The sequence below is a fragment of the Cyanistes caeruleus genome, chromosome 37 (assembly GCF_971803275.1).
Source record: "Cyanistes caeruleus chromosome 37, bCyaCae1.hap1.1, whole genome shotgun sequence".
NCBI classification, from domain to species: Eukaryota; Metazoa; Chordata; class Aves; order Passeriformes; family Paridae; genus Cyanistes; species Cyanistes caeruleus.
Genome location: NC_141738.1, coordinates 467,621 through 491,906, shown reverse-complemented (window position 1 = coordinate 491,906; position 24,286 = coordinate 467,621). Strand labels below are relative to the sequence as shown.

The following is a 24,286-nucleotide window of genomic DNA, read 5'->3' as shown; positions in this document are numbered from 1 at the left end:
ACATTTGGGGACAGTTGGGGACACAGGACAGGTGTCACCTCAGATGGAGATGTTCTTTTGCACACACCTGGGGTCAGGTGACACCCAGGTGACACTCAGGTGAGTTCAGGTGAGTTCAGGTGAGTTCAGGTGACACTCAGGTGACACTCAGGTGACATTTGGGGACACTCAGGTGAGTTCAGGTGAGTTCAGGTGAGTTCAGGTGAGCTCAGGTGACACTCAGGTGACACTCAGGTGACACTCAGGTGACACTCAGGTGACACTGAGCTCAGATGGAGATGCTCTTTTGGACACACCTGGGGTCAGGTGACACCCAGGTGACACTCAGGTGAGTTCAGGTGAGTTCAGGTGAGCTCAGGTGAGTTCAGGTGAGCTCAGGTGAGTTCAGGTGACACTCAGGTGACATTTGGTGACACTGAGCTCAGATGGAGATGCTCTCCTGGACACACCTGGGGTCCAGGTAGGGGTAGGGCAGCTGGAGCCAGGGTCAGGTGAGCTCAGGTGAGTTCAGGTGAGCTCAGGTGAGTTCAGGTGAGTTCAGGTGACACTCAGGTGACACTCAGGTGACACTCAGGTGACACTCAGCTCAGATGGAGATGCTCTCCTGCACACACCTGGGGTCCAGGTAGGGGTAGGGCAGCTCCAGCCGGGGTCAGGTGAGCTCAGGTGAGTTCAGGTGAGCTCAGGTGACACTCAGGTGACACTCAGGTGACATTTGGGGACACTCAGGTGACACTGAGGTCAGATGGAGATGCTCTCCTGGACACACCTGGGGTCCAGGTAGGGGTAGGGCAGCTGGAGCCAGGGTCAGGTGAGCTCAGGTGAGTTCAGGTGAGTTCAGGTGACACCCAGGTGACACTCAGGTGACATTTGGTGACACCGAGGTCAGATGGAGATGCTCTCCTGCACACACCTGGGGTCCAGGTAGGGGTAGGGCAGCTGGAGCCGGGGTCAGGTGAGTTCAGGTGAGCTCAGGTGACATTTGGTGACACTCAGGTGAGTTCAGGTGAGCTCAGGTGACACTCAGGTGAGTTCAGGTGACACTCAGGTGACACTCAGGTGACATTTGGGGACACTCAGGTGACACTGAGGTCAGATGGAGATGCTCTCCTGCACACACCTGGGGTCCAGGTAGGGGTAGGGCAGCTCCAGCCGGGGTCAGGTGACACCCAGGTGACACCCAGGTGACACTCAGGTGAGTTCAGGTGACACTCAGGTGACATTTGGTGACACTGAGCTCAGATGGAGATGCTCTCCTGCACACACCTGGGGTCCAGGTAGGGGTAGGGCAGCTGGAGCCAGGGTCAGGTGAGCTCAGGTGAGTTCAGGTGAGCTCAGGTGAGCTCAGGTGACACTCAGGTGACATTTGGGGACACTCAGGTGACACCGAGGTCAGATGGAGATGCTCTCCTGCACACACCTGGGGTCCAGGTAGGGGTAGGGCAGCTGGAGCCGGGGTCAGGTGAGTTCAGGTGAGTTCAGGTGAGTTCAGGTGAGTTCAGGTGAGCTCAGGTGACACTCAGGTGAGCTCAGGTGACACTCAGGTGACACTCAGGTGACACTGAGGTCAGATGGAGATGCTCTCCTGCACACACCTGGGGTCCAGGTAGGGGTAGGGCAGCTGGAGCCGGGGTCAGGTGAGTTCAGGTGAGCTCAGGTGAGTTCAGGTGAGTTCAGGTGACACTCAGGTGACATTTGGGGACACTCAGGTGACACTGAGGTCAGATGGAGATGCTCTCCTGCACACACCTGGGGTCCAGGTAGGGGTAGGGCAGCTGGAGCCGGGGTCAGGTGAGTTCAGGTGAGTTCAGGTGAGTTCAGGTGAGTTCAGGTGACACTCAGGTGACACTGAGGTCAGATGGAGATGCTCTCCTGGACACACCTGGGGTCCAGGTAGGGGTAGGGCAGCTGGAGCCGCGCGTTCCGGGCCCGGATCCGGCGGGAGATCCCGGCCAGGCGCGTCCGGAACGCGGCCAGGACACGGCCGGCGGCCGGAGCGGTCAGCAGGTCCTGGTGACGGGAGCCCAGGGGACGCTGGGGACACCGGGGGACACCGGGGACGTCAGGGGACATCAGGGGACAGCAGGGGACAGTGGGGACAGTGGGGACAGTGGGGACATTGGGGACATTGGGGACATTGGGGACATTTGGGGACATTGGGGGACATTGGGGACAGCAGGGGACAGCAGGGGACATTGGGGACATTGGGGACATTTGGGGACATTGGGATGGGCACAGGGACATTGAGAGGTTGTGACCCCCATGGTGACCTTGGGTTTTGGGGTCAACTCAATGTCCCCAATGTCCCCCCAATGTCCCCCAATGTCCCCCAAATGTCCCCAATGTCCCCAATGTCCCCCCAATGTCCCCAATGTCCCCAATGTCCCCCAAATGTCCCCAAATGTCCCCAAGGTCCCCACGGTCCCCAGTGTCCCCAATCCTCAAATGTCCCCAATGTCCCCACTGTCCCCAAGGTCCCCAAGGTCCCCTCGATGTCCCAAATCCCCCCCAATCCCCCCAACACCCCAAATGTCCCCAGTGCCCCCATTGTCCCCCCAATGTCCCCAATGTCCCCAAAGTCCCCACTGTCCCCTCTGTCCCCTCTCTGTCCCCCCTCTGTCCCCTCTGTCCCCTCTGTCCCTCACCGGCTCTCCGCTCTCGTAGCTGACCACGCTGAGCAGCCCCAGCAGCGCCGCGGTGGCCGCGGGGTCGGGCAGGGTGGCCACCAGCAGCTCCTCGGTGGCCACGGGGTCAGGCGGGGTGGTCACCTTGGGGTTGGACACGGTGGTCACCTCAGTGGCCATGGGCTTGGGCAAGGTGGCCACCAGCAGCTCCTCGGTGGCCACGGGGTTGGGCAGGGTGGTCACCTTGGGGTCAGGCATGGTGGTCACCTTGGTGGCCACGGGGTTGGGCAGGGTGGCCACCTCAGGGTTGGGCAGGGTGGTCACCTTGGGGTTGGACATGGTGGTCACCTCAGGGTCGGGGGGGTGGCCACCTTAGGGTCAGTCATGGTGGTCACCTTGGTGGCCACCTCAGGGTCAGGCAGGGTGGTCACCTCAGGGTCGGGGGGGTGGCCACCTCGGTGGCCACAGGGTCAGGCACGGTGGTCACCATGGGGTGGGGTGAGGTGGCCACCTCAGGGTCGGGCAGGGTGGTCACCTTGGTGGCCGTGGGGTCACGCTGGGTGGTCACGTTGGGCTCAGGCGGGGTGGTCACCTCGGTGGTCACCTCGGGGTCGGGCACGGTGGCCACCAGCGGCTCCTCGGTGGCCGCGCTGGCCGGAGGCGGCCGCCGCAGCGTCCCCGGCGCGTTCGGCATCCAGGCACCGTAATCGTACTGGGGGAGGGGCAGGGGTCACTCAGGGGTCACTCAGGGGTCACTCAGGGGTCAAAGGTCACTCAGGGGTCACTCAGGGTCACTCAGGGTCACTCAGGGGTCATTCAGGGGTCACTCAGGGTCACTCGGGGTCACTCAGGGGTCACTCAGGGTCACTCAGGGTCACTCAGGGGTCAAAGGTCACTCAGGGGTCACTCAGGGGTCACTCAGAGGTCACTCAGGGCTTCTCACACCCCAATGTCCACTGTGGCCACCAAGGTGGAGCTCCTGGCCACGGCTGAACCTGATGGACACTCAGGTGTGTCCCCAGGTGTCCCCAGCTGTCCCCAGGTGTCCCCAGGTGTCCCCAGCTGTCCCCAGGTGTGTCCCCAGCTGTCCCCAGCTGTCCCCAGGTGTGTCCCCAGGTGTCCCCAGGTGTGTCCCCAGCTGTCCCCAGGTGTCCCCAGGTGTCCCCAGCTGTCCCCAGCTGTCCCCAGGTGTGTCCCCAGCTGTCCCCAGCTGTCCCCAGCTGTCCCCAGGTGTCCCCAGGTGTCCCCAGCTGTCCCCAGCTGTCCCCAGCTGTCCCCAGGTGTCACCTGGCCGCTGTTGACGGCCGCGTGCCGGGCGGAGCAGCAGAAGATGATCATGGTCAGGAACTTCACCAGCTCAGGGCGGCCACAGAGCCTGGAGGGGAAACCTGGGGGGACATCGGGGACATTGGGGGGACATTGGGGACACTGGGGACATTGGGGACATTGGGGACATTGGGGACACTGGGGGACATTGGGGACATTGGGGGTATTGGGGACATTGGGGACATTGGGGGACATTGGGGGACATTGGGGACATCGGGGGGACATTGGGGACATTGGGGACATCATTGGGGACACTGGGGACATTGGGGACATTGGGGACATTGGGGACATTGGGGACACTGGGGACATTGGGGACATTGGGGACATTGGGGACATTGGGGACATTGGGGGTATTGGGGACATTGGGGACATTGGGGGACATTGGGGGACATTGGGGACATCGGGGGGATATTGGGGACATTGGGGACAGTGGGGACATTGGGGACATTGGGGACATTGGGGGGGGATTGGGGACATTGGGGACATTGGGGACAGTGGGGACAGTGGGGACATCGGGGACATCGGGGACATTGGGGACATTGGGGGGACATTGGGGACATTGGGGGGGGATTGGGGTGACACCTCCCCCATCCCACATCTCCACCCGTCTGCAGTCACCGCCCGTCCCCCCAGTGTCCCCACCCCCCAATGTCCCCAATGTCCCCAGTGATGTCCCCAATGTGTCCCCAATGTCCCCAATGATGTCCCCAGTGATGTCCCCAGTGATGTCCCCGATGATGTCCCCGATGTCCCCAGTGTGACCCCGATGTCCCCGATGATGTTCCTGATGTCCCCGATGATGTCCCCGATGTCCCCGATGTCCCCAGTGTGTCCCCAGTGATGTCCCCAGTGATGTCCCCAGTGTGTCCCCGATGTCCCCAGTGTGTCCCCAATGTCCCCAGTGTGTCCCCAGTGTGTCCCCGATGTCCCCAATGTGTCCCCAATGTCCCCAGTGTGTCCCCAGTGTGTCCCCGATGTCCCCAGTGATGTCCCCAATGTCCCCAGTGTGTCCCCAATGTCCCTGATGATGTCCCCAATGTCCCCAGTGTGTCCCCAGTGTGTCCCCAATGTCCCCTCACCGCTGTCACGGTTGCCCAGGACGCCGTAGGTGAAGATCTCCCCCACCCAGTCCTGCAGCTCCTCGTCCTCGGCCACCTCCTGGTCCCCAGGGTAGAACAGCTCCACGATGCCCTGGACGTAGCTGGGGACACCGGTGACACCGTGGGGACACCGGTGACGCGTGTCACCACTGCCACCATCCCTGGTGTCCCCACCCCATTGTCACCACCCCATTGTCCCCAGGGTAGAACAGCTCCACGATGCCCTGGACGTAGCTGGGGACACCGTGGGGACACCGTGGGGACACCGCGGGGACACCGTGGGGACACCGCGGGGACACCGGTGACGCGTGTCACCACTGCCACCATCCCTGGTGTCACCGCTCCATTGTCACCACCCCATTGTCCCCGGGGTAGAACAGCTCCACGATGCCCTGGACGTAGCTGGGGACACCGCGGGGACACCGTGGGGACACCGCGGGGACACCGCGGGGACACCGGTGACACACGTGTCACCACTGCCACCATCCCTGGTGTCCCCATCCCATTGTCACCACCCCATTGTCCCCGGGGTAGAACAGCTCCACGATGCCCTGGACGTAGCTGGGGACACCGCGGGGACACCGTGGGGACACCGTGGGGACACCGTGGGGACACCGGTGACGCGTGTCACCACTGCCACCATCCCTGGTGTCCCCATCCCATTGTCCCCAGGGTCCCCATCCCATTGTCACCACCCCTATCACTGATGTCACCACCCCATGGTCCCATTGTCACCTCCCCGTGGTCCTCATGTCCGTCCCATTGTCACCACCATCACCGGTGTCACCTCCCCGTGGTGCTCGTGTCCATCCCCAGTGTCACCTCCCCATGGTGCCAGTGTCACCACCCCCATGGTCCTCGTGACCATCCCATTGTCACCACCATCACTGGTGTCACCTCCCCATGGTCCCTCTTGTCCATCCCCGGTGTCACCATCCCATTGTCACCACCCCTATCACTGATGTCACCTCCCCGTGGTCCCAGTGTCACCTCCCCGTGGTCCTCATGTCCGTCCCATTGTCACCACCACCACCACCGGTGTCACCTCCCCGTGGTGCTCGTGTCCATCCCCGGTGTCACCTCCCTGTGGTGCCATTGTCACCTCCCCGGGGTGGTCATGTTCATCCTCAGTGTCCCCATCCCACTGTCCCTGTCCCCAATGTCCCCATTGTCCCCCCACTGTCCCCATGTCACCTCTTGATGGCCCCCCAGATGTCCCCAGATGTCCCCAGATGTCCCCGATGTCCCCAGATGTCCCCAGTGTCCCCAGTGTCCCCATGTCACCTCTCGATGGCCCCCCAGATGTCCCCAGTGTCCCCATGTCACCTCTGGATGGCCCCCCAGATGTCCCCAGTGTCCCCAGATGTCCCCAGTGTCCCCATGTCACCTCTGGATGGCCCCCCAGATGTCCCCATGTCCCCAATGTCACCTCTCGATGGCCCCCCAGATGTCCCCAGATGTCCCCAGTGTCCCAATGTCACCTCTCGATGGCCCCCCAGATGTCCCCATGTCCCAATGCCACCTCTCGATGGCCCCCCAGATATCCCCAGATGTCCCCAGTGTCCCAATGTCACCTCTCGATGGCCCCCCAGATGTCCCCAGTGTCCCAATGTCACCTCTGGATGGCCCCCCAGATGTCCCCAGTGTCCCCATGTCACCTCTCGATGGCCCCCCAGATGTCCCCATGTCCCAGTGTCACCTCTCGATGGCCCCCCAGATGTCCCCAGTGTCCCCATGTCACCTTTGGATGGCCCCCCAGATGTCCCCAATGTCCCCAGATGTCCCCAGTGTCCCCATGTCACCTCTGGATGGCCCCCCAGATGTCCCCAGTGTCCCCAATGTCCCCAGATGTCCCCATGTCCCCAATGTCACCTCTCGATGGCCCCCCAGATGTCCCCAGTGTCCCAATGTCACCTCTGGATGGCCCCCCAGATGTCCCCATGTCCCCAATGTCACCTCTCGATGGCCCCCCAGATGTCCCCAGTGTCCCCAGATGTCCCCAGATGTCCCCAGTGTCCCCAGTGTCCCCATGTCCCCATGTCACTTCTGGATGGCCCCCCAGATGTCCCCAATGTCCCCATGTCACCTCTCGATGGCCCCCCAGATGTCCAGCGCGTCGTCCCTGTAGTGGTAGCCGGGGATGTCCCCGACCCCGCGCTCGGCCACGTCCTCGGGGACACAGAGCTCGCCGTAGGTCAGCGCCGCCAGCCCCCGGGCCACCAGCACCAGCGTCCCCTCCCTGCCCACCGAGGTGGCCTGGGGACACACATCAGGGTCACCTCAGGGTCACCGGTGTCCCCTCACTGTCACCTCAGTGCCACCTGGGTCACCTCAGTGTCACCAGCGTCCCCTCAGTGTCACCAGCGTCCCCTCCCTGCCCACCGAGGTGGCCTGGGGACACACATCAGTGTCACCTCAGTGTCACCGGTGTCCCCTCAGTGTCACCTCAGGGTCACCGGTGTCACCTCAGTGTCACCTCAGTGTCACCTGGGTCACCTCAGGGCCCACCGAGGTGGCCTGGGGTGGGGACACAGCTCAGGGTCACCTCAGTGTTCCCCAGGTGTCCCCAGCTGTCCCGAGCTGTCCCCAGGTGTCCCCAGCTGTCCCCAGGTGTCCCCAGGTGTCACCTGGTGTCCCCAGGTGTCCCCAGCTGTCCCCAGGTGTCCCCAGGTGTCTCCCCAGGTGTCCCCAGCTGTCCCCAGGTGTCCCCAGGTGTCCCCAGGTGTCTCCCCAGGTGTCCCCAGGTGTCCCCAGCTGTCCCCAGCTGTCCCCAGCTGTCCCCAGGTGTGTCCCCAGGTGTCCCCAGCTGTCCCCAGGTGTCCCCAGGTGTCCCCAGGTGTCCCCAGCTGTCCCCAGGTGTCCCCAGCTGTCCCCAGGTGTCACCTGGTCGATGATGCCCCCGGGGTTCAGCAGCGTCTCCCGGGCCAGGATGTTGATGTGGAAGGTGAAGCGCAGGTGGGGGAGCAGGAGCTGGGGACAGGGAGGGGACATTGGGGACATTGGGGACATTGGGGACATTGGGGACATTGGGGACATTGGGGACACTGGGGACATTGGGGACATTGGGGACATTGGGGGGACATTGGGGACATTGGGGGCATTGGGGACATTGGGGACATTGGGGACATTGGGGACATTGGGGGACATCATTGGGGACACTGGGGACATCAGGTCACGGTTGGGATTTTGGGCTCAGGAGTTTTAGGGTCAGAATTGGGATTTTTGGGGTCAGGATTTTTTTGGGTGTTCAGGGTGTTTTGGGGTGTTTTTGGGGTTTTTGGGGTGTTTCTGGGGTGTTTTGGGGTGTTTAGGGTGTTTTTGGGGTATTTTGGGGTGTTTTGGGGTGTTTTCAGGGTGTTTTGGGGTGTTTTTGGGGTGTTTTTGGGGTGTTTTCGGGTGTTTCGGGGTGTTTTTGGGTGTTTTGGGGTGTTTTTGGGGTGTTTTTGGGGTGTTTTGGGGTGTTTTGAGGGTGTTTTCAGGGTGTTTTGGGGTGTTTTTGGGGTGTTTTTGGGGTGTTTTTGGGGTGTTTTGGGGTGGTTTTTGGGTGTTTAGGGTGTTTTTGGGGTATTTTGGGGTGTTTTGGGGGTGTTTTTGGGGTGTTTTTGGGTGTTTTTGGGGTGTTTTTGGGGTGTTTTTGGGTGTGTTTGGGGTGTTTCTGGGTGTTTTTGGGGTGTTTTTGGGTGTTTTGGGGTGTTTTTGGGTGTTTTCAGGGTGTTTTCGGGGTGTTTGGGGTGTTTTTGGGGTGTACCTGGTGCACGGGGTGCACGGCCGGCAGGCGCTGGGTGGCCACGGCGAAGGCCTCGGCCAGGAAGTGGCCGTGCAGGAGGTGAGTGACCATCTCGTGCTGGACAAAGTGCGCGCCCCTCACCCACAGCTTGGCCAGGGCCCAGCCCCCGCCCCCGGGAACGAAGATCGGAGACCCCGGCCCGGGGCGCTGGGTCAGCTGAAAAGGTCAAAGGTCAAAGGTCAAAGGTCACGGGGGGTCAGAGACCCCGGCCCGGGGCGCTGGGTCAGCTGAAAAGGGCAAAGGTCAAAGGTCAAAGGTCACGGGGGGTCAGAGACCCCGGCTTGGGGCGCTGGGTCAGCTGAAAAGGTCAAAGGTCAAAGGTCAAAGGTCACAGGGGGTCAGAGACCCCGGCCCGGGGCGCTGGGACAGCTGAAAAGGTCAAAGGTCAAAGGTCACAGGGGTCAGAGACCCCAGCCCGGGGTGCTGGGAGAGCTGGGGGGGCAAAGGTCAAAGGTCACAAGGGTCAAAGGTCGCAGGGGTCAAGGGGCAGGGGTCAAAGGTCACAGGGGTTAAAGGTCACAGGGGTCAAAGGTCAGCAGGGTCAGGGGTCAGGGACAGTGGGGGAACAAGGGGGGACACAAAAGGGGACAGCAGGGGGGGGAGGTGGAGGGACATTGAGGGGACACCTGGGGACACACCTGGGGACACCTGGGGACACCTGGGGACACACCTGGGGACACTTTGGGGACACCTGGGACACACCTGGGGACACCTGGGGACACCTGGGGACAGCTGGGGACACACCTGGGGACACCTGGGGACACCTGGGGACAGCTGGGGACAGCTGGGGACACACCTGGGGACACCTGGGACACCTGGGGACAGCTGGGGACACACCTGGGGACACCTGGGGACAGCTGGGGACACTTGGGGACACCTGGGGACACCTGGGGACACCTGGGGACAGCTGGGCACACCTGGGGACACCTGGGGACACCTGGGGACACCTGGGCACACCTGGGGACACTGGGCACACCTGGGGACACCTGGGACACAGCTGGGCACACCTGGGGACACCTGGGACACACCTGGGGACAGCTGGGGACACACCTGGGCACACCTGGGGCCGTACCTGGATGGCCACGGGCAGGAGCCGCCCCTGGGGGTTGAGCCAGAGCAGGCAGAGGGGGGCGGCCAGGAACTGGGGGTGTCCCCCGATGGTCCCCGTGGGGAGCCCCTCGAGCAGCGCGAAATCCACCAGGAACAGCCGGCCGGCCTGGGGACCCCAAAAACGGGAACCCCGAAAATGGGAACAGCCCCAAAAACGGGAACCCCAAAAATGGGAACCCCGAATTGGGAACCCCAAATTGGGGACCCCAAAATTGGGAACCCCAAAAATAGGAACCCGAAATTGGGAACAGCCCCAAAAACGGGAACCCCGAATTGGGAACCCCAAAAACGAGAACCCCAAATTGGGGACCCCAAATTGGGAACCCCAAAAACGGGAACCCCGAATTGGGAACAGCCCCAAAAACGGGAACCCCGAATTGGGAACCCCAAAAACCCGAACCCCGAATTGGGAACCCCGAATTGGGAACAGCCCCAAAAACGGGAACCCCAAAAACGGGAACCCCAAAAATGGGAATCCCAAATTGGGAACCCCGAATTGGGAACCCCAAAAATGGGAACCCCGAATTGGGAACAGCCCCAAAAATGGGAACCCCAAATTGGGAACCCCGAATTGGGAACAGCCCCAAAAATGGGAACCCCAAAAATGGGAACCCCGAATTGGGAACAGCCCCAAAATTGGGAACCCCGAATTGGGAACCCCAAATTGGGAACCCCAAAAACGGGAACCCCAAATTGGGAACAGCCCCAAAAACGGGAACCCCAAAAACAGGGACCCCAAAATTGGGAACCCCAAAATTCGGAACCACCCCGAAAACTGGAACCCCCCAAAAACGGGAACCCCCCAAAAAATGGGAACCCCCCCAAAAACGGGAACCCCAAACTGGGAACAACCCCCCAAAACGGGAACCCCCAAAATTGGGAACTCTGAAAATGGGAACCCCAAAATTGGGAACCCCAAAATTGGGAACCACCCCAAAAAATGGGAACCCCGAATTGGGAACCACCCCGAATTGGGAGCCCCCCAAACGGGTTTGGGGTGGCTTCGGGAGTTTTTGGGGTGTTTTGGGGAGTTTTGAGGTGGTTTTGGGGTGTTTTTGGGGTGTTTTTGGGTGTTTTGGTGTGTTTTTGGTGTATTTTGGGGTGTTTTTGGGGTATTTTGGGTGTTTTTGAGGTGTTTTTGGGGTGTTTTTGGGGTGTTTTGGGGTGTTTTGGGGGTATTTTGGGGTGTTTTGGTGTGTTTTGGGGTGTTTTTGGGTGTTTTTGGGGTATTTTTGGGTGTTTTTGGGTGTTTTTGGGGTGTTTTTGGGGTGTTTTGGTGTGTTTTTGGTGTGTTTTGGGGTATTTTGGGGTGTTTTGGGGTGTTTTGGGGTGTTTTGGGGTGTTTTTGGTGTATTTTGGGGTGTTTTTGGTGCCGCTCACCTCCATCTCTGTCTCCAGGCAGGTGTGGGGGCCCAGGCTGGGGGCCACCATGGGGGCGCTGACGGGGAAGTTGGGGGGCAGGCGGGGGCAGCGGCGCAGCAGGACGGGGTTCACCCCGCTCAGGAACTGCTCCCCGAAAAACGCGTCCTCCTGCCAGTGCTGCAGCACGTACTCTGCAGCGGGGACAGGGGACATGGGGACACCTGGGGACACCTGGGGACACCTGGGGACACCTGTCCCTGTGTCCCTGTGTCCCTGTGTCCCTGTGTCCCTGTGTCCCTGTGTCCTCCTGCCAGTGCTGCAGCACGTACTCTGCAGCGGGGACAGGGGACATGGGGACACCTGGGGACAGCTGGGGACACCTGGGGACACCTGGGGACACCTGGGGACACACCTGGGGACACCTGTCCCTGTGTCCCTGTGTCCCTGTGTCCCTGTGTCCCTGTGTCCCTGTGTCCTCCTGCCAGTGCTGCAGCACGTACTCTGCAGCGGGGACAGGGGACATGGGGACACCTGGGGACACCTGGGGACACCTGGGACACCTGGGGACACACCTGGGGACACCTGTCCCTGTGTCCCTGTGTCCTTCTGTCCCTGTGTCCCTGTGTCCTCCTGCCAGTGCTGCAGCACGTACTCTGCAGCGGGGACAGGGGACATGGGGACACCTGGGGACACCTGGGACACCTGGGGACAGCTGGGGACACCTGTCCCTGTGTCCCTGTGTCCCTGTGTCCTCCTGCCAGTGCTGCAGCACGTACTCTGCAGCGGGGACAGGGGACATGGGGACACCTGGGGACAGCTGGGGACAGCTGGGGACACCTGGGGACACCTGGGGACACCTGGGGAAACACCTGGGGACACACCTGGGGACACCTGGGGACACCTGGGGACAGCTGGGGACAGCTGGGGACACCTGGGGACACCTGGGGACAGCTGGGGACACCTGGGGACACACCTGGGGACAGCTGGGGACACCTGGGGACACACCTGGGGACAGCTGGGGACACACCTGGGGACACCCCTGGGGACACCTGGGGACAGCTGGGGACACCTGGGGACACCCCAGAACCCCCCCAGGCCCACACGGGACCACCCAAACCCCCCCCAGGACTCCTCAGCACCCCCCAGAACTCCCCAAGACTCCCCCAAAGACCCCCCAGGACCCCCCGGAATCTCCCAGGACCCCCCCGGGACCGCCCAGGAACCCCTCAAAGACCACCCAGGACCCCCCAGAGCCCCCAAAGACCCCTCAGGACCCCCCAGAGCCCCCAAAGACCCCTCAGGACCCCCCAGGAACCCCCAGAACCCCCCAGAGCCCCCAAAGACCCCTCAGGATTCCTTGGGACCCCCCAGAACCCCCCAGAGCCCCCAAAGACCCCTCAGGACCCCCCAGAACCCCCCAGAGCCCCCCAGAGCCCCCAAAGACCCCTCAGGACCCCCCAGAGCCCCCAAAGACCCCTCAGGACCCCCCAGGAACCCCCAGAACCCCCCAGAGCCCCCCAGAGCCCCCAAAGACCCCTCAGGACCCCCCAGAACCCCCCAGAACCCCCCAGAGCCCCCAAAGACCCCTTGGGACCCCCCAGGACCCCCCAGGGCCTCCCAAAGACCCCCCAGAACCCCCCAGGACCCCCCAGAACCCCCCAGGACCCCCAAAGACCCCTTGGGACCCCTTGGGACCCCCCAGGACCCCCCAGGACCCCCCAGGACCCCCAGGACCCCCCGGCTGGGGGAGGGGCACCCACCACTGATGGGGGTCCCGGGCCCCTCCAGCGCCGCCCGAACGTCCCCGAAGCTGCTCCAGGACCCCCGGGAACGGAGCCCCCGGAGCCGCAGCCGGATCTGCCTGGGGGGACAATGGGGACATTGGGGGGGATTTGGGGACATTTGGGGGGGATTTGGGGACATTTGGGGACATTTTGGGGGGATTTGGGGACATTTGGGGACATTTGGGGACATTTTGGGGGGATTTGGGGACATTTGGGGACATTTGGGGACATTTGGGGACATTTTGGGGACATTTGGGGACATTTGGGGACATTTGGGGACATTTTGGGGGGATTTGGGGACATTTTGGGACATGAAGGGAGGGGCCATGGGGACACCCAAGGACAAAGAGATGGGTGGGGGGGGACAGGACCCTGAGTGACCCCGGGTGACCCCAATGACCCCTGAGTGACCCCGGGTGACCCCAATGACCCCTGAGTGACCCTGGGTGACCCCTGGGTGACCCCTGAGTGACCCCTGGGTGGCCCCTGGGTGACCCCAATGACCCCTGAGTGACCCCTGGGTGACCCCTGAGTGACCCCTGAGTGACCCCTGAGTGACTCCTGAGTGACTCCAATATCCCCAGCTGTCCCCAGGTGTCCCCAGGTGTCCCCAGGTGTCCCCAGCTGTCCCCAGGTGTCCCCAGGTGTCTCCAGGTGTCCCCAGCTGTCCCCAGCTGTCCCCAGGTGTGTCCCCAGCTGTCCCCAGGTGTCCCCAGCTGTCCCCAGGTGTGTCCCCAGCTGTCCCCAGCTGTCCCCAGCTGTCCCCAGGTGTGTCCCCAGCTGTCCCCAGCTGTCCCCAGGTGTGTCCCCAGGTGTCCCCAGGTGTCACTGACGCGGCTCCGACGCGCGCGGCCAGCTGGGCTCGGTGGGCCAGGGGGAAGCTGAGGGTGGGTGACAGCCGGGGGGGCGGGGCATGTGATGTCATCGATCCCTCTGACGTCATAGGCTCCTCCGACGTCATAGACTCCTCCGACTCCATGTGCTCTTGTGACGTCATCGACCCCTCTGATGTCATCGGCTCCTCTGATGTCATCGGTTCCAGTGACGTCACGGTCGGGGATGGCGGCGGTGACGTCGCCGGCGATGACGTCACGGTCAGTGACGTCACGGGTGGGCGTGGCCACGGGCACAGGGTGGGGGGCAGGGCCCGAAGGCACCAGGGCCAGCCCGGGGCGTAGGGAGCCCACCTGGGGAGGGGGAGGGGACAGAGCAGTGACACACCAGTGACACCAGTGACACACCAGTGACACACCAGTGACACCAGTGACACCAGTGACACACCAGTGACACACCAGTGACACACCAGTGACACCAGTGACACCAGTGACACACCAGTGACACACCAGTGACACACCAGTGACACACCAGTGACACCAGTGACACACCAGTGACATCCCAGTGACACACCAGTGACACACCAGTGACACCAGTGACACACCAGTGACACACCAGTGACACACCAGTGACACCAGTGACACCAGTGACACACCAGTGACACACCAGTGACATCCCAGTGACACACCAGTGACACACCAGTGACACACCAGTGACACCAGTGACACACCAGTGACACACCAGCGACACACCAGTGACACCAGTGACATCCCAGTGACACACCAGTGACACACCAGTGACACCAGTGACACACCAGTGACACACCAGTGACACACCAGTGACACACCAGTGACACCAGTGACACCAGTGACACCAGTGACACACCAGTCACACACCAGTGACACACCAGTGACACACCAGTCACACACCAGTGACACACCAGTGACATCCCAGTGACACACCAGTGACACACCAGTGACACACCAGTGACACCAGTGACACACCAGTGACACACCAGTGACACCAGTGACACACCAGTCACACACCAGTGACACACCAGTGACATCCCAGTGACACCGGTGACCACCGATGTCATCCCAGTCCCCCCCAGTCCCCCCCAGTCCCCCCCAGTCCCTCCCAGTCCCCCCCAGTCCCCCCCAGTCCCTCCCAGTCCCTCCCAGTCCGTACTGGAATTTCTCCCGTCGCTCTCTCCGCTCCTCCTGGCGCTGCTGCAGCAACTGCGGCTCCCGAGCGGCGTCAGCCGGAGTGCGGGCTGGGGACATCGGGGACATTGGGGACATTGGGGACATCGGGGACATTGGGGACATTGGGGGACATCGGGGACATTGGGGACATTGGGGACATTGGGGACATTGGGGACATTGGGGACACTGGGGACATTGGGGGACATTGGGGGGATTGGGGACATTGGGGACATTGGGGACATTGGGGACATTGGGGGACACTGGGGACATTGGGGACATTGGGGGGACATTGGGGACATTGGGGACATTGGGGGACACTGGGGACATTGGGGACATTGGGGGACATTGGGGACATTGGGGACATTGGGGGGACATTGGGGACATTGGGGGACATTGGGGGACACTGGGGACATTGGGGACATTGGGGACACTGGGGACATTGGGGACATTGGGGACATTGGGGGGACATTGGGGGACATTGGGGACACTGGGGACATTGGGGACATTGGGGACATTGGGGGGACATTGGGGGACATTGGGGACATTGGGGACATTGGGGACACTGGGGACATTGGGGACATTGGGGACATTGGGGGGACATTGGGGGACATTGGGGACACTGGGGACATTGGGGACATTGGGGACATTTGGGGACATTGGGGACATTGGGGACACTGGGGACATTGGGGACATTGGGGACATTGGGGACAGTGGGGACATTTGGGGACATTGGGGACATTGGGGACACTGGGGACATTGGGGACATTGGGGACATTGGGGACAGTGGGGACAATGGGGACATTGGGGACATTGGGGACATTGGGGACACTGGGGACATTTGGGGACATTGGGGACATTGGGGACACTGGGGACATTGGGGACAGTGGGGACATTGGGGGGACATTGGGGACACTGGGGGACAATGGGGACATTGGGGACATTGGGGGACATCAAGGACCCAGGACACATTCCCCGAGCGCCTCTGGTTCCCTCACAATGTCCCCAACGTGTCCTTGATGTCCCCAATGTCCCCCCAATGTCCCTCAGTGTCCCAAATGTCCCCAGTGATGTCCCCAGTGTCCCCAGTGATGTCCCCGCTGTCCCCAGTGTCCCCAGCGCTGTCCCCAGTGTCCCCGTACCTGTCCCCTCACGCAGCAGCACCTCTCCGGTGTCCAGCCATTGGTGACACGGGAAGGTGGCCACGGGCACGGCCCCTGTGGTGACATCGGGGTGTGGCCCGGTGACCTCACGGTGTGTCCCGGTGTCCCCAGGCTGTGTCCCGGTGTCCCCAGGCTGTGTCCTGGTGATGTCACGGTGTCTCCCGGTGTCCCCAGGGTGTGGCCCGGTGACGTCACGGTGTGTCCCGGTGTCCCCAGGCTGTGGCCCGGTGACGTCGCGGAGTGTTCCGGTGATGTCACGCTGTGTTCCGGTGTCCCCAGGCTGTGTCCCGGTGATGTCACGCTGTGGCCCGGTGATGTCACGCTGTGTCCCGGTGTCCCCAGGCTGTGGCCCGGTGACGTCACGGTGTGTCCCGGTGTCCCCAGGCTGTGGCCCGGTGTCCCCAGGCTGTGTCCCGGTGTCCCCAGGCTGTGGCCCGGTGACGGTGACGTCGGCGCAGAACCAGCGGTCGGGGACAAGGGACAGCAGTGGCTCCGTGCGCAGCCGCAGGCGCAGCAGCGTCCCCAGGGGCCGGGGGGCTGTCACCTCCAGCCACAGCGTCTGGGGGGACAGCAGTGTCACCTGTGTCACCTGTGTGTCACCTGTGTCACCTGTGTCACCTGTGTGTCACCTGTGTGTCACCTGTGTGTCACCTGTGTCACCTGTGTCACCTGTGTGTCACCTGTGTGTCACCTGTGTCACCTGTGTGTCACCTGTGTGTGTCACCTGTGTCACCTGTGTCACCTGTGTGTCACCTGTGTGTCACCTGTGTGTCACCTGTGTGTGTCACCTCCAGCCACAGCGTCTGGGGGGACAGCAGTGTCACCTGTGTCACCTGTGTGTCACCTGTGTCACCTCTGTCACCTGTGTCACCTGTGTGTCACCTGTGTCACCTGTGTGTCACCTGTGTGTGTCACCTGTGTCACCTGTGTCACCTCCTGTGTCACCTGTGTGTCACCTCCTGTGTCACCTGTGTGTCACCTGTGTCACCTGTGTGTCACCTGTGTGTCACCTGTGTGTGTCACCTCCAGCCACAGCGTCTGGGGGGACAGCAGTGTCACCTGTGTCACCTGTGTCACCTGTGTGTCACCTGTGTCACCTGTGTCACCTGTGTGTCACCTGTGTGTCACCTGTGTGTCACCTGTGTCACCTGTGTCACCTGTGTGTCACCTGTGTGTCACCTGTGTGTGTCACCTCCAGCCACAGCGTCTGGGGGGACAGCAGTGTCACCTGTGTCACCTGTGTGTCACCTGTGTGTCACCTGTGTCACCTGTGTGTCACCTGTGTGTGTCACCTGTGTCACCTGTGTCACCTCCTGTGTCACCTGTGTCACCTGTGTCACCTGTGTGTCACCTGTGTGTCACCTGTGTGTGTCACCTCCAGCCACAGCGTCTGGGGGGACAGCAGTGTCACCTGTGTCACCTGTGTGTCACCTGTGTCACCTGTGTCACCTGTGTGTCACCTGTGTGTCACCTGTGTGTCACCTGTGTCACCTGTGTCACCTGTGTGTCACCTGTGTGTCACCTGTGTGTGTCACCTCCAGCCACAGCGTCTGGGGGGACAGCAGTGTCACCTGTGTCACCTGTGTGTCACCTGTGTCACCTGTGTCACCTGTGTGTGTCACCTGTGTGTCACCTGTGTCACCTGTGTGTCACCTGTGTCACCTCTGTCACCTGTGTCACCTGTGTGTCACCTGTGTGTCACCTGTGTCACCTGGGACACCTGTGTGTCACCTGTGTGTCACCTGTGTGTCACCTGTGTGTCACCTGTGTGTCACCTGTGTCACCTGTGTGTGTCACCTCCAGCCACAGCGTCTGGGGGGACAGCAGTGTCACCTGTGTCACCTGTGTGTGTCACCTGTCACCTGTGTGTGTCACCTGTGTGTCACCTGTGTCACCTGTGTGTCACCTGTGTGTGTCACCTGTGTCACCTGTGTCACCTGTGTGTCACCTGTGTGTCATCTCCAGCCACAGCGTCTGAGGGGACAGCAGTGTCACCTGTGTCACCTGTGTCACCTGTGTCACCTGTGTGTGTCACCTGTGTCACCTGTGTCACCTGTGTGTCACCTGTGTGTCACCTGTGTCACCTGTGTCACCTGTGTGTCACCTGTGTGTGTCACCTGTGTGTCACCTGTGTGTCACCTGTGTGTGTCACCTGTGTGTCACCTGTGTGTCACCTGTGTCACCTGTGTCACCTGTGTGTCACCTGTGTCACCTGTGTGCTGTTCCCAGTCCCCCCAGTTCAGTTCTCACCGTGCCGGGTCTCAGGCGCTGTCCGGAGCAGAGGTCAGGGGTCACCGCTGTCCCCGCTGTCCCCTCCGTCCCCTCCAGGCTCAGGGTGACCCTGCCCAGGGTGCCCCCCCCCCACTGCGGCCCCGTGCGGACCCCCAGGAGGTACCGAGCCCCTCCCCCCACCGGCATCCCGGGGTCACCCAGGGGTCAAAGGTCACCCAGGGGTCACTCAGGGGTCACTTGGGGGTCACTCAGGGGTCACTCAGGGGTCACCCAGGGGTCACCCAGGGGTCAGGGGGTCACTAAGGGTCACTCAGGGGTCACTCGGGGGTCACTTGGGGGTCACTCAGGGGTCACTCAGGGGTCAAAGGTCACTCAGGGGTCACTCAGGGGTCACCCAGGGGTCACTCAGGGGTCACTCAGGGGTCAAAGGTCACTCAGGGGTCACTCAGGGGTCACCCAGGGGTCACTCAGGGGTCAGGGGGTCACTCAGGGGTCACTCAGGGGTCACTCAGGTGTCACTCAGGGGTCACTCAGGGGTCACTCAGGGGTCAAAGGTCACTCAGGGGTCACTCAGGGGTCACCCAGGGGTCACTCAGGGGTCAGGGGGTCACTCAGGGGTCACTCAGGGGTCACTCGGGTGTCACTCAGGGGTCACCCAGGGGTCAGGGGGTCACTCAGGGGTCACTCAGGGGTCAGGGGGTCACTCAGGGGTCACTCAGGGGTCCCAGGGGCCTTGCAGGGGTTTGAGGGGGGGTTTTGGTGGCCTTGGGGTCTCTTGGGGGGGGTCCTTGGGAGGGTCCAGGGGGGTCCTGGGGGGGTTTGGGGGTCCCTGGGGGGACCCTGGAGGGGTTGGAGGGTCCCAGGAGGGTCCCTGGGGGGTCCCTGGGGGGTTTTGGGGGCTCCCTGGGGGGGATTTGGGGGTCCCTGGGAGTCCCTGGGAGGGTCCCTGGGGGGGGGTTTGGGGTCCTTGGGGGTTTTCAGGTGTCCCTGGGGAGTCCTTGGGGGGGTTGGGGGTCCCTGGGGGTCCCTGGGGGGGGTTGGGGTCCCTGGGGGTCCTTGGGGGGCCCCTGGGGGGTTTTGGGGGGGGTTTGGGGGTTCCAGGGAGGTTTTTGGGGGTCCCTGGGGGGTTTTGGGGGTCCCTGGGGGTCCCGAGGGAGTCCCTGGGGGTCTCCCAGTCCTGGGGGGTCCCGCGGGGTCCTCGGGGGTCTCTCGGTGCTGCTGCGGCTGCCCCGGCGCTCCCAGTGCTCCCAGTGCTCCCAGTGCTCCCAGTGCTCCCAGTGCTGCCAGTGCTCCCAGTCCCGCCCAGTTCTGCCCCAGTTCCATCCCAGTCCCTCCCAGTTCTGCCCCAGTTCCTCCCAGTTCCTCCCAGTTCTATCCCAGTCCCTCCAGTCCCGCCCAGTTCCACCCACTTCCCTCCCACTTCTGCCCCAGTTCCATCTCAGTTCCCTCCCAGTTTCATCCCAGTCCCTCCCAGTTCCTCCCAGTTCCTCCCAGTTCCCTCCCAGTTCCTCCCACTTCTGCCCCAGTTCCATCCCAGTCCCTCCCAGTTCCTCACAGTCCTGCCCCAGTTCCTTCTCAGTTCCACCCAGTCCATCCCAGTTCCCTCCCAGTTCCTCCCAGTTCCATCCCAGTCCCTCCCAGTTCCTCCCAGTCCCTCCCAGTTCCTCCCAGTCCCTCCCAGTTCCATCCCAGACTGGGCCCAGTCAGACCAGTTCCAGCCCTGCCGGCCTCAGCCGCCCCCACACCAGTTAAACCAGTTCCGCCCCAGTTCTGCCCCAGTTCCATCCCAGTTCAGCCCAGTTTGGCCACTGGGGCTGGGCTCTATCCCAGTTCATCCCAGTCCATCCCAGTTAACCCCAGTTCAGCCCAGTTAACCCCAGTTCAGCCCAGTTCACCCACTGGGGCTGGGCTCTATCCCAGTTCATCCCAGTCCATCCCAGTTAACCCCAGTTCAGCCCAGTTAACCCCAGTTCAGCCCAGTTAACCCCAGTTCAGCCCAGTTCACCCACTGGGGCTGGGCTCTATCCCAGTTCTGTCCCAGTTCATCCCAGTTCATCCCAGTTCTGACACTGGGCCTGGCCTTTGCCCCAGTTCCATTCCAGTTTCTTCCCAGTTCCCTCCCAGTTCACCCCAGTTGCATTCCAGTTCCCTCCCAGTTTCATCCCAGTTAACCCCAGTCCATCCCAGTCCATCCCAGTCCATCCCAGTCCTGATACTGGGGTTGGCCTTTGCCCCAGTTCCATTCCAGTCCCTCCCAGTTAATCCCAGTTCCATTCCAGTCCCTCCCAGTTAATCCCAGTTCCATTCCAGTCCCTCCCAGTTAATCCCAGTTCATCCCAGTTGCGCCATCGTGTCTTGGCCCTGCCCCAGTTCCATCCCAGTTCACCCACTGGGGCTGGATGCTATCCCAGTTCAGCCCAGTTAACCCCAGTTCCATCCCAGTTCAGCCCAGTTTGGCCACTGGGGCTGGGCTCTATCCCAGTTCATCCCAGTCCATCCCAGTCACATCCCAGTTCCATTCCAGTTCCCTCCCAGTTCCATCCCAGTTAAATCCCAGTCCATCCCAGTCCATCCCAGTTCACCCAGTGAGGCTGGGCTCTACCCCGGTTCATCCCAGTTAACCCCAGTCCATCCCAGTCCATCCCAGTCCATCCCAGTCCATCCCAGTTCATCCCAGTTAACCCCAGTCGCATTCCAGTCCATTCCAGTCCATCCCAGTCCATCCCAGTCCATCCCAGTCCATCCCAGTCCATCCCAGTTCATCCCAGTCCATCCCAGTTCATCCCAGTTCCGAAACTGGGGTTGGCCTTTGCCCCAGTTTCATCCCAGTTCCCTCCCAGTTAATCCCAGTCGCATTCCAGTTCCCTCCCAGTTCCATCCCAGTTCCTTCACTGGGAGTGTCCCACCTCTGCCCAGTATGACCAGTATGCCCCAGTACCCTTCCCCCACACCCAGTATAGGACAACCAGTATGACCAGTATGCCCCAGTATGTCCCAGTATGCCCCAGTATGCCCCAGTATGTCCCAGTATGCCCCAGTACACCCCAGTATGTCCCAGTACACCCCAGTACACCCCAGTATGTCCCAGTATGTCCCAGTATGTCCCAGTATGTCCCAGTATGTCCCAGTATGTCCCAGTATGTCCCAGTATGTCCCAGTATGTCCCAGTACCCTTCCCCCACACAGCCACTGCTCCATTGACACCTTTATTGACACCAGTACAGACCAGTACAGACCAGTATAGACCAGTAACGGCTCCCAGTTCAGACCAGTAAGGGTTAATAAATCCCAGTAACAGTCCCCAGTACAAACCAGTAACAGCTCCCAGTACAGAGCAGTACAGACCAGTAACGGCTCCCAGTACAGACCAGTAACAGCTCCCAGTACAGACCAGTATAGACCAGTAACAGCTCCCAGTACAGACCAGTAATGGCTCCCAGTACAGACCAGTAACAGCTCCCAGTACAGACCAGTAACAGCTCCCAGTACAGACCAGTAACAGCTCCCGGTACAGACCAGTAACAGCTCCCAGTACAGACCAGTAACAGCTCCCAGTACAGACCAGTATAGACCAGTAACAGCTCCCAGTACAGACCAGTAACAGCTCCCAGTACAGACCAGTACAGACCAGTAACAGCTCCCGGTACAGACCAGTAAGGGTTAATAAATCCCAGTAACAGCTCCCAGTACAGACCAGTAACAGCTCCCAGTACAGACCAGTAAGGGTTAATAAATCCCAGTAACAGCTCCCAGTACAGCCCAGTAACAGCTCCCAGTACAGACCAGTAAGGGTTAATAAATCCCAGTAACAGCTCCCAATACAGAGCAGCAATTCTGGGGTATTTTTGGGTTGTTTCCAGGTGTTTTCAGTCTGTTTCCGGGTGTATCTCCGGGTGTTTTCGGGTTGTTTCTGGGTGTATTTCTGGTTGTTTTTGGGCTGTTTTGGGGCTGTCTCAGATGGCCACGCTGTTCTCAATGTCGGGGTGTATTCCTGGGTGTTTTCCGGGTGTTTCTGGGTGTATTTCTGGGTGTTTTTGGGTTGTTTCTGGGTGTTTTAGGGTTGTTTCTGGGTGTATTTCCGGGTGTTTTCCGGCTGTCTCAGATGCCCACGCTGTTCTCGATGTTGGGGTGTATTTTGGGGTACTTCTGGGTGTATTTTGGGTTGTTTCTGGGTGTATTTCCGGTTGTTTCTGGGTGTATTTCCAGGTGTTTTCGGGGTGTTTCTGGGTGTATTTCCGGGTGTTTTCGGGTTGTTTCTGGGTGTATCTCCGGGTGTTTTCGGGTTGTTTCTGGGTGTATTTCTGGGTGTATTTCCGGTTGTTTCTGGGTGTATTTCCGTGTGTTTTCGGGGTGTTTCTGGGTGTATTTCCGGGTGGCTTTGGGGCTGTTTCTGGGTGTATTTCCGGGTGGCTTTGGGGCTGTTTCTGGGTGTATTTCCGGGTGTTTTCGGGCTGTTTCTGGGTGTATTTCTGGGTGTTTTCGGGGTGTATTTCCGGGTGTTTTGGGGGTGTTTCTGGGTGTATTTCCGGGTGTTTTGGGGCTGTTTCTGGGTGTATTTCCGGGTGTTTTCGGGGTGTATTTCCGGGTGTTTTTGGGTGTGTTTCTGGGTGTATCTCCGGGTGTTTTGGGGCTGTTTCTGGGTGTATTTCTGGGTGTTTTCGGGGTGTTTCTGGGTGTATTTCCAGGTGTTTTCGGGGTGTTTCTGGGTGTATTTCCGGGTGTTTTCGGGTGTATTTCCGGGTGTTTTCGGGCTGTTTCTGGGTGTATTTCCGGGTGTTTTCGGGGTGTTTCTGGGTGTATTTCCGGGTGTTTTCGGGGTGTTTCTGGGTGTATTTCCGGGTGGTTTTGGGTTGTTTCTGGGTGTATTTCCGGGTGTTTTCGGGCTGTTTCTGGGTGTATTTCCGGGTGTTTTCGGGGTGTTTCTGGGTGTACCTCAGGGTGTTTCCGGGCTGTTTCTGGGTGTACTTCCGGGTGTTTCCGGGCTGTTTCTGGGTGTATTTCCGTGTGTTTCCGGGTTGTTTCTGGGTGTATTTCCGGGTGTTTCCGGGCTGTTTCTGGGTGTATTTCTGGGTGTATTTCCGGGTGTTTTCAGGTTGTTTCTGGGTGTATTTCCGGGTGTTTTCGGGTTGTTTCTGGGTGTATTTCCGGGTGGTTTTGGGTTGTTTCTGGGTGTATTTCCGTGTGTTTCCGGGTTGTTTCTGGGTGTATTTCCGGGTGTTTCCGGGCTGTTTCTGGGTGTATTTCCGGGTGTTTCTGGGTGTATCTCCGGGTGTTTTCGGGCTGTTTCTGGGTGTACTTCCGGGTGTTTCCGGGCTGTTTCTGGGTGTATTTCTGGGTGTTTTTGGGCTGTTTCTGGGTGTATTTCCGGGTGTTTTCGGGCTGTTTCTGGGTGTATCTCCGGGTGTTTTCGGGCTGTTTCTGGGTGTATTTCTGGGTGTTTTCGGGGTGTTTCTGGGTGTATCTCCGGGTGTTTTCGGGTTGTTTCTGGGTGTATTTCTGGGTGTTTTCGGGGTGTTTCTGGGTGTATTTCCGGGTGTTTTCCGGGTGTTTTCCGGCTGTCTCAGATGGCCACGCTGTTCTCGATGTTGGCGGGGTCCAGGTAGGGGTAGGGCCGCTCCAGGCCGCGGTTGCGGGCGCGGATTTGCCGGGAGATTCGGCGCAGGCGGCGCCGGAAGCGCCGGATCAGGCGCCGGGGGGGAGCCTCGGTGAAATGGCGCTCGGGGTAATGGCCCAGGGGACGCTGCGGGGACACGGACGGGGAT

The 24,286-nt window shown here is 60.9% G+C and overlaps 2 protein-coding genes across 5 annotated transcripts in view; both read right to left on the bottom strand.

Annotated features, from left to right (window-relative positions):
• Nucleotides 1-1,848: 1,848 nt before the first annotated feature.
• On the bottom strand, nucleotides 1,849-15,210 carry LOC111942990 (polyunsaturated fatty acid lipoxygenase ALOX15B-like). Its single transcript, XM_086871699.1, has 13 exons — nucleotides 15,116-15,210; nucleotides 13,927-14,280; nucleotides 13,070-13,170; nucleotides 11,328-11,500; nucleotides 9,910-10,053; nucleotides 8,799-8,993; nucleotides 7,934-8,020; nucleotides 7,137-7,306; nucleotides 5,030-5,151; nucleotides 3,912-4,012; nucleotides 3,079-3,336; nucleotides 2,646-2,948; nucleotides 1,849-2,034 (listed from the first exon to the last, which is right to left on the bottom strand). The coding sequence occupies exons 1-13, from the start codon at nucleotides 15,208-15,210 to the stop codon at nucleotides 1,855-1,857; spliced, it is 2,283 nt and encodes a 760-aa protein (XP_086727825.1). The 3' UTR covers nucleotides 1,849-1,854.
• A 6,507-nt stretch (nucleotides 15,211-21,717) lies between these two features.
• Nucleotides 21,718-24,286, bottom strand: part of LOC111942379 (polyunsaturated fatty acid lipoxygenase ALOX15B-like) — a 32,005-nt gene continuing 29,436 nt past the window's right edge. For 3 of the 4 annotated variants that reach the window (XM_086871739.1, XM_086871737.1, XM_086871740.1), the window contains one exon: nucleotides 21,718-24,264. In XM_086871739.1, the coding sequence (XP_086727865.1) occupies nucleotides 22,478-24,264 (1,787 nt within the window). In that variant the 3' untranslated portion in view covers nucleotides 21,718-22,477. The remainder of the gene's footprint in view (nucleotides 24,265-24,286) is intronic. The other variant, XM_086871741.1, reaches the window with a different exon arrangement.